Here is a 15,050-nt window from a genome sequence, read left to right on the forward strand (position 1 = left end):
CAATCCCACGCTGAAATTCAAGGCCTATAACACCAAAAATAATCAGCCGGAGCAAATGAAACAGTGAGTGAGGGGAGGCGGGTTTGTGTGTTAACTCGCTGTCAGAGAGATTAGAGAGTGAGAAAGCGCAGCTGGTATGATGTATCTATTCTGCGGAAAATTAGTATTGGAAGCGTTTCAGATATTTAAGTATTGATATGTATCAAAAAATATATATTTTTTGACAACACTAGATTGCACTTTGTTTATTATTTCAGATGCCTTTTTAAAATACTTTTTTGATGGTGCCATTAATTCTGACCACAACTGTATATTATATATAAAATTCAACCTGCAAAATCCAGACAGGTTGGCGGGTGTTAATGTCAAGCCCTGATTACGACTATGATTATGTCAGTACTTCCACAAAATGCAATGAGAGACAAGTCTACAAGGAGATGGAAGTGACGGAACTTTTAAAATGGCGATGGAGGTGCTGGCATGATAATCTTAAAGGGATAGTTCACCCAAAAATGATAATTACCGCATGATTTACTCACTCTCAAGCCATCCTAGGTGTATATGACATTCTTATTTCAGACGAATACAATCAGAGTTATATTAAAAAAATATCCTTGCTCTTCCAAGCTTTATAATGGCAGTGAATGGCTGTTTCTGTTTTGAAGTCCATAAAAGTGCATCCATCCATCATAAAAGTGCTTCACACGGCTCCGGGGGGTTAATAAAGGCCTTCTGAAGAAGTGAAGTGATGTGTTCGTGTAAGAAAAATATCCATATTTAAAACTTTATCGACTAAATTAACTAGCTTCCTGCAGACGGCCTACGCAAGTTGACTTGCGCCAAAAGAGTAACACTTGACAATGTATGACATATGATGTAGGAGTAGCGTAAGCTTTGATGCCTCTCACGGTTCAAACTAACAGGGCTGGGCAACAAACTCAAGCTCCTCCAACATTTCTCTTTAAAAATTCTCGTTTTAGACTTCTAATTCATGACTGGTGTTTTGTTTTGCTCTATCCTCTGCGCTTCAGTGTTCATCAATACACCAAATCGATGCATACGGCCATCTGTCGGAAGCTAGTTATTTTAGTCAGTGAAGCTTTTGCATATCTATATACTGGCCCTGAAAATTATCACAAATACTTACCGCTTGCTCGATTTCTGTAAATCCTTTTTCATGAATGAATGAGTTTCTCTACCCGTTGCTTTATAGTTTTCTACGTCAACAGCTGCACTTGCACCACCTGCAGGTGAGCTCGACTAACAGCTATGGAGATTATCAATCGGCAATCTACTGATATTCCTGCCTTTCCCGGATGTCAAATGTTGAATTTTCTGTCGAATTTGAACCACTGAATTTTTGGAAGCGAATTTGTAAAACGAAATAAAATAGACCGAAAATTGCCTGTCGAATATTATAGGTTGTATTTTTAAACAGAATGAATATTTTGGAAGTGAAATCTGAAAGGTGAATATGGATTATTGCATTTTTAATAATGAAAACGTGTGTGAAATGTTTTGAATTGAAATATTAACAGCTTAACAACCATGTTGCATTTCAGCCCATAAAAATGCAAGCCCTAAAAATACAGTGTATGCAAAAAAATGCATTTTTTTTTTTTTTTCACGTAGTGCAATTCAATAAGCTTTTTTGTTTCAAAAACATGTTATCGGATTTCAAAATCGATTAAGATTTTAAAAACTAGTGGTGGGGGTAGGGGTGGAACTTTATTCTAATTTTTTTCTAAAACTAGTGCGTTTTCGTACGATCAACAAACATTTTCGTACGATCAGCAAATCAAATCATAATTAATAACTTGGCCACTTGTAAAATAGTTCAATTTTCTTGTGTTATCGGGTTGACCTGGTCACGTTTACCTTCCAATGATGAAATTCCGCTGGCGACATGTTGTCATCTGATGGATAATAGGTGGCGAATCATTTTCCCTCGCAGATATCACGTCAGGGTTCAAGTTTGCTGAGCTTTAACATGCGTCGATGAATTTTTGGCACACATTTGCTTCATTGGCCACTTGGAAGATGCTTAGTTTGACATTTGTGACCTTTGTGCTTCATACATATTGTACAATGGACCTTCTTCTCCAACAAAATTGTCTCATGGCCCTGCCATGAAATTAAAATGAAGAATTTTCCAACAATTCTTGTTAGAATACTTGTTTCTGATTGGTCAAATGCAGTATTCTATTAAATAGTTGTATAATGACAACAATACGTTGTCCCAGGCACATTACTGTTGCTAATTAAATTAATTAAATATTAATTTAAATTAAATTTTCACATCTATTTATTGTTTTATATCATTAGTGTGATAACTAAGACAATGTTAGCCAGTCATCTTCAGAACAAACCTTGAGCTAAAGCTGAATGGAAAAAAATCCTTACTAAAGCAATACCAACTAAATACAAACATCTATTAGTCTAATTTTGCCAAAACATTTATGAAGCAAACCTATGACTGCAAGGTCTATTTTCTGGCTATAAATTGTAAGAACTTTAGCGCAAGATGAGGTAGATGAATGCACCAATGCTTGTTTTCACTCTGCTTTCCTAAATGTTTTCTTATCTATTATGAAAAACAGAAGTGTGTCTTGTGAACCAACTTCTCTTAAAAGCACAAGTCTCCATAATGCAGCGTATCTGGATCGATTTGTTCAGGGCAGTGAAAGCAATAATTATCCTCACGCTAGACTTCACGCTGCTTTTCAAAAGCAGAATCCTTTCATATTTACGGCTTGCTTCAATGGAACACGTTTCTGCTCAACTTCCAAGTGTCAGAAATTGCCCTGAGAGAGAAAGAGAGAAGGAAGACAAGAGGGGAGAAAACATTATGAAATGTCAGCAGCTCAAATGGATTACTGTTCAATATCAGTCAAGACACTCTGAAAAGGAAAGTGAGAGAGAATATTCGGCTGTGGGTGAATGTGCGCGCGTGTTTGCTTGATGCCGATGCTTTTTAAATTGTTCTTTTTGTTTTTCCATCAGCGGCGAGGTGCTCTCTTGGCTTATCTCCTCAGCAATGGACGTGTGGCGGGACGATGTTCTGGGAAAATGAACTGTCGCCGTATCCCTTGAACGCGTCTGCCTCGCACACTCCGAGGCGCATACACAAATATATGGCCACTCAGGCATCTCTGCTGTTTGTGCACACCTTGTTGCCTCCGGAGGGGCAATTACCGATGCTCACAGCCTGTCTGAGGTGTCAGTGGATGGGCTCCCATTCCAGTCCTCTCCCTCTGTCCATCTCTCCTCTCCATTATCAGCAGGGTAAATAATGCCCCTTGCCTCTGATGCTGATGGAGATGTGACTGGGACAACAGATCCAATTGCCCTCCGCTCCATTTATCTTTAGCGGCGTTTTAGCGTTCAGTAAGTTGGAGGTGAGACCAACAACAAACCTGCATGGCCTCTGGGATGCAATGCTACTATACATAATATTCTAGTTAATTGTTACCTGTCATTTTTTTTGTCTGGAAATACATGCTCTTTCTTGTGATTTAATATGCACAGTGATTCAACTCAGTTCATTCTCATTCATGTAACAAAAAATATATTTTTATTTATGGTTTTTAAGCCTCATTCTTGTCATTAAAACTCAAGTACACTATTAAGCAGTCACTTAAAATACATAAATGAAACATACATGAAAATCTATAACTTTTTTTGTTTTGTGTGTCAGTCACTGGATTTCCCTAAAATAATTGTGATAAGGTATTCAGTACAAAAAATAAGTAAATGAAAATAAACAAAGTAATAAAATTAAATAAATACATTTGCAATTTTCTTAACCTTTTAACAGTCCGAATATTTTTATTTTAAGTGATTTATTGCCCGTCATTTCACGTCTATGTTAAGTACAGTATAGACCCGATATAGTCCGGCTATGAGTAACCCACTTCTAGTCAAAATAATCTTGAATTTGGTTACAAGTTGTTTTTGCCAAAATAACTTGTGAGATGTATGATTTTCCATCATGTAAGCAAAGTCAACAGTGATTACAAGGTGTTTGGTTTTCATTTCTTTGACATGTTCTATTGCTTAGCCTGTGTGTCTATTCTTGGGCTACGGTTAGACATCTATTACATTTTCACTGACAGCCCAAATTTTGCCTTGTTTTAGCCTAGGCGTCGGAGCTGTGTTTGGACGGCTATTAGATGTCTTTTAAATGCAACATTGCTTACTGGGTAGTTTACCGGTAGTTTAGTAAACTTTTTAGATTACCATATGCTTAATATCCCAGGCTAGGAATCACTGAAATAGAGGACTTTTTTCCTACGGTCAAGGACAATGTAGTTGAACACTGACACAACGCTTATCATGATTTCAATCACTTTGTTTATGCTAATTAAAGTCACGATGTTACGAATGTTGTGAGTATTGACATATATTTTCTTCCATATTGTGACGTACAGAACTTTCCAGTGAAACAGATTATTGAAAAAGAAAAACATGTGGAGCGAGGACTTGGTTTCATTCACTGGTTGTTGATTGGATGGATGCAGATCTGAATGTGAACTGAGTTGATTGGACTAAATAATTTAAGTCACCTTTCCGGTGATGTATGTCTGACTTAAATTATTTAGTCCAATCAACACAGTTCACATTCAGATCTGCTATAGAGTTGTGATGTTTGATTAACAATAATGAGATGCATACAATTTCTATAAAGTGATTTTGCTGACTTTAAAGACTACTTTATGTAAATTCCCCATGTTTTCAAAATGTAGTTTTCATGTTTAATTGTATGACACTGGATTCACATGTCAACTTGTTTTTTTTTTTCTGTTCTAAAAGAGACAAGTGAGTGTCAAAATGAACTGGAAACCCTCTGCCGCAGGAGACAGGTTGAGGGTAGAGGCTTTATGAAGCCCGTTCAGGAGGGTCCACTCATTAGTGGTCAGCTGCACATTGAACATTCGGACTCTCCTGTCCCCTCCTCTCCAGCCCCTGATGAAACCCTTTTCACCCACTCAGGGAAAGAAAATGGCTGCAGGAGGAGGAGAACATCTTAGAGGTGCATTGCACAGAGAGTCCTGGATGTCAACAGGCCCATAATGATACCTGATAGCCCCTGGAAAACACTCCTCTCTCTTTCCCTCGTTCCTTCTTTCTTTTAATTTCCCTCTTTTCCGTTTCCTAGAGCCCTTCTCGGTCCTGCATGCCTCAGATGCGATGCACTTGAAAGCAGAATTAGAGGTAAAACAGTAACCGTATCTCCATCATCCTTACACGTAACCATCTCACAGTCCTTTGTTTTTTAAACCTCTCTCCTCAAAATTCTCCTTTTCTCCCTGACTTTTTGAAAAGCTGCTCAAAAGGAGGTGGGGGGAGTGAGAGGGTGAAAAGTGGGAGCAAGAGAGAAAGAGAAAACGCAAGAGAGTTCCCTCTGTGAGTCGCCAAGGTGCTCTCTAGTCCATTGTGCAGTGTGCTGTCAGGTTAAATTAGGGAGTACAGGCTCTGTGAGTGTAAAAAAATCAATACTTGATGGAAGATTGCTCCCCGGAAAATCTGTTTTGATTCCAGGATTAATTCTTGACCAAAGGCTCCGCTGAAATGACATGCCATTAGGGCCGAAAATGAACACATTCGGCAGTGGAAATTGGATGGAAATGTGTCAGGTGATTGCCCCGGCTGCTTGTTTTGCTCTCCTGGAGAGCGAGAGAGGAAGGGAGAGCGTGCGAGGGGGGAAAAGTGCGGCGCTGGAGGAAGGTGTGGCGGCAGAAAGCCTCGGATCCGCAGGCCCCTCGGAATCCATTTTCAGGCCTTCGACGCTGCCCTCCGGAGTATTCTCTGGGCCATTGTTGTCCGGCTCCTGCAAATGCACTCTGTGCAAGGTGAAATGCATTTGTCCACGGGCTGCATCTCTCCTGTGTGTTCCCTTAAAGCACAAGATGAAGAATAGCCCATCTTAAAATAAAGCAGGGACCTCTTTTCTTTGTCTCTGTGGTGCGGGGGAAAGAAAGGAAAAATGCAATATTGATGAGTGTAATGTGTTTGTCATCACTTGTAGCGTAAAAAAAAAACAAAAAAACAAGACCCTGCCCGCTATAATGTGGTTTAAAGGCATTATAAAGCGTTAGAACTGGTGTTAAAATTCTGAAAAGTAATCAATATAAATTCAGTTTACATTTATTTTGATGTATTTTAATGTTTTTTTGTGTAATAATTTAAAAATGATTTATACAGGTTTAAAAACATATTAATGCTTATTAAGAACTGCATCTAAATAGTTGAATACCTTCTAATGCATGCTATACTCATTTCCTAATTATTTCACCTCAAAAACAGGTAGGTTATAAGTGAGTACACTTTCAGTTCTGCAATTTTACTAGCTAATATATATATATATATATATATATATATATATATATATATATATATATATATATATATATATATATATATATATATAAGTTTTATTAAGAAATTATTTGTTAATTTATAAGTGTTTTAAATATGTTCCATATTTTGAGGGTAGGCTACTATGTAACTTTGTTTGTTCAAAATTAACAAAATTTAAATACTCATTAGTCAATACATCATCATAGCCTACTTCTTCCAAAACATGTTTTTTGTCTTACCCTGATAAATGGTAAGCCTATTATAAATTGCGTAGGCTAGCTACATCACTCACCCTTGCATATTAAGGATTTGAAATGTTGTAAACGCAATTACTCAACAGATACATTGCCATATGTAGCTCTCTAACAGGGTTCGTTGTAAAGCATTTAATTGGGAAGAGTCATTTCATTGTGGTTGCTGTAGCACTGTGCTGGAATTTATTTTCAAGGAAGTAGCCTACCATGTTTATTAATGGGTATACTATAGGCTACAGTAACATCTTCAGCTTGTCAGCTTGAGATCCTTTCCATAAACTGGTCGTAAGCCTAGTAGTAGGCCTACTAGTGAATATGAACAGCAGGAAATGTGTCTCTCTTTTTAGTTATGAGAAACAACAATATTCATCCGCAGATTCCGCACAGTCACGCAGAGCCGAAGCGCAACCAAAGTAATGTTCTTCCGCAAAATGCGTGCAGTTTTGTTTTTAACCGCTAGAGGGCCAAAGATTACATAGTGAAACTTTAAACATTAGGCTACTGTACCTAAATAGTACAAATAAATCATTAAAAATTACCTAAATAAACTAATTTCACTAGATACTTACAGGTAGCTTTTATGAGTGAATATGCTTTCAGCTCTAAAAAGCAGTGAGTAGCCTAGCCTATATAAAAATACATTTTTCAAAATCCAAATTTTCTTATGTAGAAATGATTTATAAATCTTTTGAAATGTTTAATATTCTAAATTCATAATTACATTACTGTATCTAAATAAGCCTAGTTGACTGCATTCAAATCAACCTACGTAAAATAGGCCTTTTATATTTATTTCGCTAGACGCTAACAGTGATGAGCGAGTGTACTTTCAGTTCTGAAAGTCTAGTAAGCTGAAACTTGCTTAGCTGTTTAACTTTTCCATTGAGTCTTAAGCAGTAACATCACTGTATGTTTTTTTTTTTTTTTTTTTTCAATTAAATTTCACCATGGATTCCTGAGGGTTCCAGCGCCTGTGATGAATTTGGATTTTCCACTCTGATATCAGCACTGAACAAAGTGCTAACCGTGAGGAAAAGAACCCTAAATGGATACATTTCTACCCACTGGGCAATAGAGGATGATTCTCTTCTCATAAAACTCTCACCTGCTGCGCCACTTCACTGTCTGAACCATCACACGAGCTTGTAAGAATTAGGAGACATAATTTATAACCAGGACCACTATTCACAGTTACACAAGGCACTTTGAGGATGACAGATGTCTCATGTAGAGCTTATTTTAAAAGTTGCGTACCTGAAAAGTAGCCCTGTCCTGAAATAACCATAAAGATAAATGAGGTGTTTTAATTAGCATAATTGTAAAGGTCACAGTTCTGTTGAGGTAGATTAATCCTCTTCACATTACAGTACGGCTCTATTTAGCATATGTAACATAATACTTCAAAGAGTTGGACTAGCCAAATTAATTAGACTCCTCATTAAACATGGCACTTTTTGAGAGATAAAGTCTTGTTTCTTAAAAGTGTATTGACAGTTTAATTCAATGTAGGCTATCTTATAAGGCTTTCAGTTCCCTCCTTTAATTTGACTAATTGTCCCAGTCGGAGTAGCTATACGGGAAGGTGAAACAATCACTGTCAGCGCCTTTAATTTAAAATGAAGAATTAAAAAAATGCATTTGTGTCGTTGAGCAATGACATTAGCTACACTAAATATGTTTTCACTTTCGATTAATTCATTGCAAACACAGACACAGTTTAATATGAATCTAGCGCCATCTAGCGGTCATACAGGACACATACTTTTACTGGGCTCAATGCAACACTTTTTTGTTTACTTTGAATTTATTTGACTTTTTTAACTTTTTGTGTGCACTATTAATATTTCATTTTGGTAATATTATTCATATTAACGTTTCATTTTACAATTAATATTTCACTTCTTCAAACTCGGGCAAGACAAAATGAGCAGTTTATGTAAAAACAGCAAATTTGAAATCGGGAGGACAAATAGAATATTCTGACTACTGTAAGTAATATAGTAATATAGTAGTGGTAATAATAATAATAATACAATTAATTAAAATAGTTTTCCATTAATTAAATTAAATTACATTAATCAATTAAATTAAATAAAAAAAAATACATCACAGGCTCCTTTTCATTGGGTAGCCTATACTATTCATAATATAATAAAACAAAATCTAAATTAAGGTATTAAAATGGCAATATGTTTAACTACAGCATTGTTATTGATATACAGTAGTGACAAAATTTGTTAAAGATTTGTAAGTACATTGCTTAGTTGTTCTTGAAGTCAATTGTTTTATTTGTGATAACACAATGAAACGTGCTGAACTTTGTGGACATCATTTTTAGCCAGTCTGTCATACAAATGATGAATTATGAAATTATGAACACATGCAAAAACAGGAGAGATCCAATGAAAAATGAATAACAGATAACTTGCCTAGTAAATAAAACCTGTAGCTGTAGTTTTTGTCAGAGAGATGCCTTCTTCATTTACGTTTATGTATAAAATGGTTCTTTTCCTAATGACTTGATGTTGAGGTGAAACCTGACCAATAAATGTGCTTGGCAGGTTTTTTTTTTTTTTTTTTTAATTTTACCCAAAATATTATCAATAAAACTTAAAAAAGAAAGAAAAAAAAGAGAGTTATTTTACTTTGATTTATACTCATACTAATGTAACTATTTCATTTTTGAATCTCAGGTAAATTATATATATAAAATATCATAGACTGTAAAAAAAAAATATATATATATATATATACACTCACCTAAAGGATTATTAGGAACACAATTTCTCATTAATGCAATTATCTAATCAACCAATCACATGGCAGTTGCTTCAATGCATTTAGGGGTGTGGTCCTGCTCAAGACAATCTCCTGAACTCCAAACTGAATGTCAGAATGGGAAAGAAAGGTGATTTAAGCAATTTTGAGCATGGCATGGTTGTTGGTGCCAGACGGGTCGGTCTGAGTATTTCACAATCTGCTCAGTTACTGGGATTTTCACGCACAACCATTTCTAGGGTTTACAAAGAATGGTGTGAAAAGGGAAAAACATCCAGTATGCAGCAGTCCTGTGGGCGAAAATGCCTTGTTGATGCTAGAGGTCAGAGGAGAATGGGCCAACTGATTCAAGCTGATAGAAGAGCAACTTTGACTGAAATAACCACTCGTTACAACCAAGGTATGCAGCAAAGCATTTGTGAAGCCACAACACGCACAACCTTGAGGCGGATGGGCTACAACAGCAGAAGACCCCACCGGGTACTACTCATCTCCACTACAAATAGGAAAAAGAGGCTACAATTTGCACAAGCTCACCAAAATTGGACAGTTGAAGATTGGAAAAATGTTGCCTGGTCTGATGAGTCTTGATTTCTGTTGAGACATTCAGATGGTAGAGTCAGAATTTGGCGTAAACAGAATGAGAACATGGATCCATCATGCCTTGTTACCACTGTGCAGGCTGGTGGTGGTGGTGTAATGGTGTGGGGGATGTTTTCTTGGCACACTTTAGGCCCCTTAGTGCCAATTGGGCATCGTTTAAATGCCACGGCCTACCTGAGCATTGTTTCTGACCATGTCCATCCCTTTATGACCACCATGTACCCATCCTCTGATGGCTACTTCCAGCAGGATAATGCACCATGTCACAAAGCTCGAATCATTTCAAATTGGTTTCTTGAACATGACAATGAGTTCACTGTACTAAAATGGCCCCCACAGTCACCAGATCTCAACCCAATAGAGCATCTTTGGGATGTGGTGGAACGGGAGCTTCGTGCCCTGGATGTGCATCCCACAAATCTCCATCAACTGCAAGATGCTGTCCTATCAATATGGGCCAACATTTCTAAAGAATGCTTTCAGCACCTTGTTGAATCAATGCCACGTAGAATTAAGGCAGTTCTGAAGGCGAAAGGGGGTCAAACACATTATTAGTACGGTGTTCCTAATAATCCTTTAGGTGAGTGTATATTTCACAGGTTAAATAAAAGCAGACCAGCAGGCGGCGATATGACGTGTGAATGCGACCAGAAGCGACCAGAAGAAGAAAACAGCTTCATATGCATTCTGATGACGTCAGTCACATGACCACGTGGATGTGAAAATGGTTTATGAGTCCTGTCAGAGAGGCCGAAACGAGCATATTTTACCGATTGGACACCTTTAACGTTGAGTTCACACTCAGTGAGATTAACTGTCGCGATTCGTAGATTGCAAACATGTCGTGGGTGAAATCAGCGGCGTCTAGCGAGGATGTGTTCGACGAGGATGTGGATGATATCAGTCTGCAGAACAAAGAGTGGAAATACAACATGGAAAAACGCGCAAAGGTACGTCAACAGTCATTTATCAACGATGAACCTTTCACAACATGCTTGTACTGAAATATTGTATCGGGTTTTTTTTGTGTCCCTAACCTAAATGAGTGTTCTCGTTCATGCAATGTAAGAGTTTTTAAGAACACCGGTGAGGTGACACACAAAAGCAACATTCACGATGTGTAGCGAGTGTAAGCAGCGCAGTCTAGAAACGACTGCCGTGTGGTTTTCTGTCAGGATGGTTTCAGAGATGGTGTTGATGCAGGGAAAGAAGCATCACTACAGGCTGGTTTCAACATGGGATACAGAGAAGGAGCCACTAAAATGACTGTCATTGGTCAGCTCAAAGGAATCATGAGGTAAGCCTGTGCATTTATCTTATTTGTCATCATTTTAGGGCCTTTTACATGTGAAATACACCCTCCAATGAAAATAAATTATTATTCTAGTTGTTAGAATTGTAGGGCTATTTTTGTGGGTGTAAGTTAACACTACTTATTATAGTTTTCATTTTTTTTTTCCATTATTATGCTTCACAATTAATATTGAGTTGAGTGACTGCTCCATACAGAAAATGGTGTGTGCATACTAGTGAATTGTCCCTGTTTGGCAGTGTTTTGGGAACCAATTCCTAGTGTGCTAGTTTTTTTTGTTTGCGTGTTTAGGTTACGCTTTGTAACTATAAACTAAAGTTCTCAGGATGTCAATCAAAAGTATGGATGTCATTGCATTAGACTGCAAAACATCAAATGAAGTGAATTTGTTTGAACAAAAATAGCTTAAATAAGACAATCATTTGGGTTCTTATTGGTTGTCAAGCTAGTGTTCTTGTCATTAAAACTATGTAAAATGTTCTTTATTTGAAATAAAATAGAAATAGCACATGAAAAACTTAAAGACTAACAAATAGTAGAAATGTTCCTTTATCAACTAACTGAAATGCAAAAAGATCTAAATAGAAATGTAATATATAAACAGGTAAAAGCACAACAATATGACTAAAACTTTAAAAAAAAAAGTAAAAAGAAAATTAAAATGTATATAAAAATGCTAAATACTGTAATAACATAGAGATGCACGATTCTGGGTAAATTGAGAATTACGATTATCTGTTTAAAATGGAGATCACGATTGTTCCACAATTCTGAATAAACAACTAAAAAACATCATCTGACAATGTTAATTGTTCTACTTTATTTAAATTATATTTAATTATTTAAAAAAATAATTGGTTCGACTGAATGATTCAATGACTTCAAAATACTGAGATATGGATGAGTCAGCGTTTTTGAATGAATTTCTTGAATGATTCAATTACAAATACACTTTTTAACAGTCACTTGTCGCCACCTACTGGTGTAACAATGTAATTGATAAGGTCTTTATGTGAAGCATCAAGTTACTTTTAAAAGATTTTTTATTTTTTTTACTACATTTTGATCGCTATCATAGACATCGATGTTTATATCCGGAATATATCGGATAACTTGAATTATTGTAACAGAAATAATGATAATACGATTTGTGAAGCTGTTTCATACCTAATACATGACAACTCTCTCTGGATCAGCAGTAGCGCAAACGTAGATTTGAACGTTCGCTGTGATCGTACTTGCCAAAGGTTTAATAGACAGGTGAATTGTTGTCGTTCAGATTGTGTGGGTGCTTGAAATCATTCTTTTAACGATTAATCATGCAGCTTAAATAAATTATACTAAAATAAATAAGTTTACAATTACACCTTTGTTTACTCTGCTAGGACACCTGTGTGAGCTTGAGAAGATGTGACATGAAATATTCACTCATTAAAGAGACCATGCAGTAAATGAACTATAAAAAAAAATCTCTTTTTAGGCCTCTAATCAAAATCCTAAATCTATTCTGTCCATTGTTCTGTGGTTTTTGACCATGTCTTCTTTCACAGTGCGGTGCGGTGCTGGTGTCAGGTTCAGCTCCCTGGAAGCCCAGCTTTAGCGTCCGTCACCGATCTGCTCCAGAGATTGGAGACGCATGAGGACGGGCTGGTGGAGGACATGAGAAAAGCCCAGCAGAAGCCTCTGCCTAGTGTGACCGAAGTGGTGGATGACATGGAGGACCTAAATGTTGAGCAAAGGGACCAGGATGAAGAATCTAGATGCTCAAACAATGCAGACCGTTGTGGGAGAGATGGAACGAACAGTGACTGCTGTGGTAACGCCGGAGGCGCGAGTGAAAATTCACCAAGAATTCTTTCCCATGGTTCTTTCTCTACAAGACAGCTTCTGAAGTGCTCCTTGGACCTAGTAACAGAACTGGGGCTTCCTGAAGAACTCAAACTTCACATTCAGAAGCTCATAGACACTTGAAGTGGATCCAGGGTGTTTGTGGTGAACACTGCAGCAGACCGTCTGAATAACATCCTGTGTGGGCAGGAAACAAGCACAATTCTGGAAAGAAAATAGCCTGTACATTAGTTGACTCAAATTAATAGTGTACTTGAGGGAGTTGTTTTTATGTAAGTGCTGTGATTCTGTTAAACTGCATTTTTGCTGGATTAGTAGCACAACAACACTACATTCATTACCCATGGTTCTATATATGATATGACCATTTTCACGCATAATATGGCTAACACATTTTATAATGATATACATTACCTTTGTACTGTATATTGATTTGTGTGATTAACACTGTACATGGTAAGTTGCAAACTAATTTAGTGAGTTGCACTTTTACCACCAAATAAAAGTTATTTATCTAATCAAGTGGTTATGTAATTTATTTATCTGAATTTAATATGTGCCATTTAGTTAAATATGATCTATTTTAATAACCATAACTGAGCTGTAATTAAGCTTGGAGCATGGGTTGGATGTTATGTAACGAAGTAGGCACACAGTTCCTTATGCGTGTTGTTTTTGTAGTGATTCATCTCTGGAAATATCAGCAGAATTATGAATAAACCAGCACTTCTGTTTCGTGATGCAACTTTCGGAATTTTAATCAATCAGAAAGTGGACTGCCTTTGTGAAAAAGAAGTGTGCTTAATTTTACTGAATGTGCACTTGTAGTATACGTCATATCAAAAGTATATTTTCTTTAAACTTGCAGATAATTTGAATGAAATAAAAGGAACTAAAATGTACTTTTATGACCGTTTCATAAGTACCGGTACACTTATGAAAAGTGCACTTTGTAATGTCAAATTAAGGTTTTCTTTAAAGTACATTTTAAAGCATTATGTTTTAATAATCTTTTTGTAATTTTCTTTAAAGAAGTACAACTATTTTGATGTGTTACGTGACCTGAAGCACAGGTAAAGTACTTGATTTGTCTTCTGACTGTAGTGTGTTATTCTATATTACATTTAAGGTCAATCTTTTTTAAATGTATTAAATTACTTAATCATTGTAAATATGTGAAATTACATTACATTTCTTTTTACCATAAATACTTGTCAGTATATTCAGTAGAATTTAACCATATTTAAAAGACAAAAGAAGTAATTATGAAATTGCATATAAGCCTGGTTTCACAAACGGGGCTTAAATTTAGCCAGGATTAGGCCTTTGTTCAATTAGGACATTTAATGAGCTTTTATAAACATTACTGGTGTTCATCTTGAGACAAAACAATGGCACAGACATATTTTAGGATATGCCAGTGAAGTTGCTTAAAGTTAAAACAGATCAAACATGAATTTTAGTCTGTGACTAGGCTTAAACCTTGTCTGTGAAACTGGGGAATAAAGATGTTTCAGTCCTACTTAAATCCAAAGTCCAAAAAAAAAAAAAAAAGTTCTATAAAAGCACTATTGTAAAAGGATGCTAAAGTGTTCTTTTCACAAGGGTGGATAAAGCAGCTGTCATCTTAACTTTCCTAGTTTAGACTGACTGAGTTAATAGGTTCAAGATAGTTGTGTACTGTATATGAGCGTCTAATGATTGTGGAGACCTTTGGAATCAGATTTCACTACATTCCTTTAATCTGAGACCATGCTCTGCCCTCTTCAAGTGCTTTAAATGAAGAACAAGAGCGAATAAAATAAATTAAGCAACTCGCTGGCTTGACTTTTTCCTCTTTTTGTTAGGTTTAGGGTTAAAAATGAACTTACTCTGTTAAAAAAGTGATATTATCA

The 15,050-nt window shown here is 36.4% G+C and overlaps 1 protein-coding gene across 1 annotated transcript; it reads left to right on the plus strand.

Moving 5' to 3' along the window:
• Nucleotides 1-10,673: 10,673 nt before the first annotated feature.
• On the plus strand, nt 10,674-14,687 carry otulina (OTU deubiquitinase with linear linkage specificity a). Its single transcript, XM_079863004.1, has 3 exons — nt 10,674-10,945; nt 11,171-11,292; nt 12,858-14,687. The coding sequence occupies exons 1-3, from the start codon at nt 10,835-10,837 to the stop codon at nt 13,276-13,278; spliced, it is 654 nt and encodes a 217-aa protein (XP_079719130.1). The 5' UTR covers nt 10,674-10,834; the 3' UTR covers nt 13,279-14,687.
• Nucleotides 14,688-15,050: the final 363 nt, after the last annotated feature.

The sequence above is a fragment of the Squalius cephalus genome (genome assembly GCF_949319135.1).
Source record: "Squalius cephalus genome assembly, chromosome: 25".
Lineage (NCBI taxonomy): Eukaryota > Metazoa > Chordata > Actinopteri > Cypriniformes > Leuciscidae > Squalius > Squalius cephalus.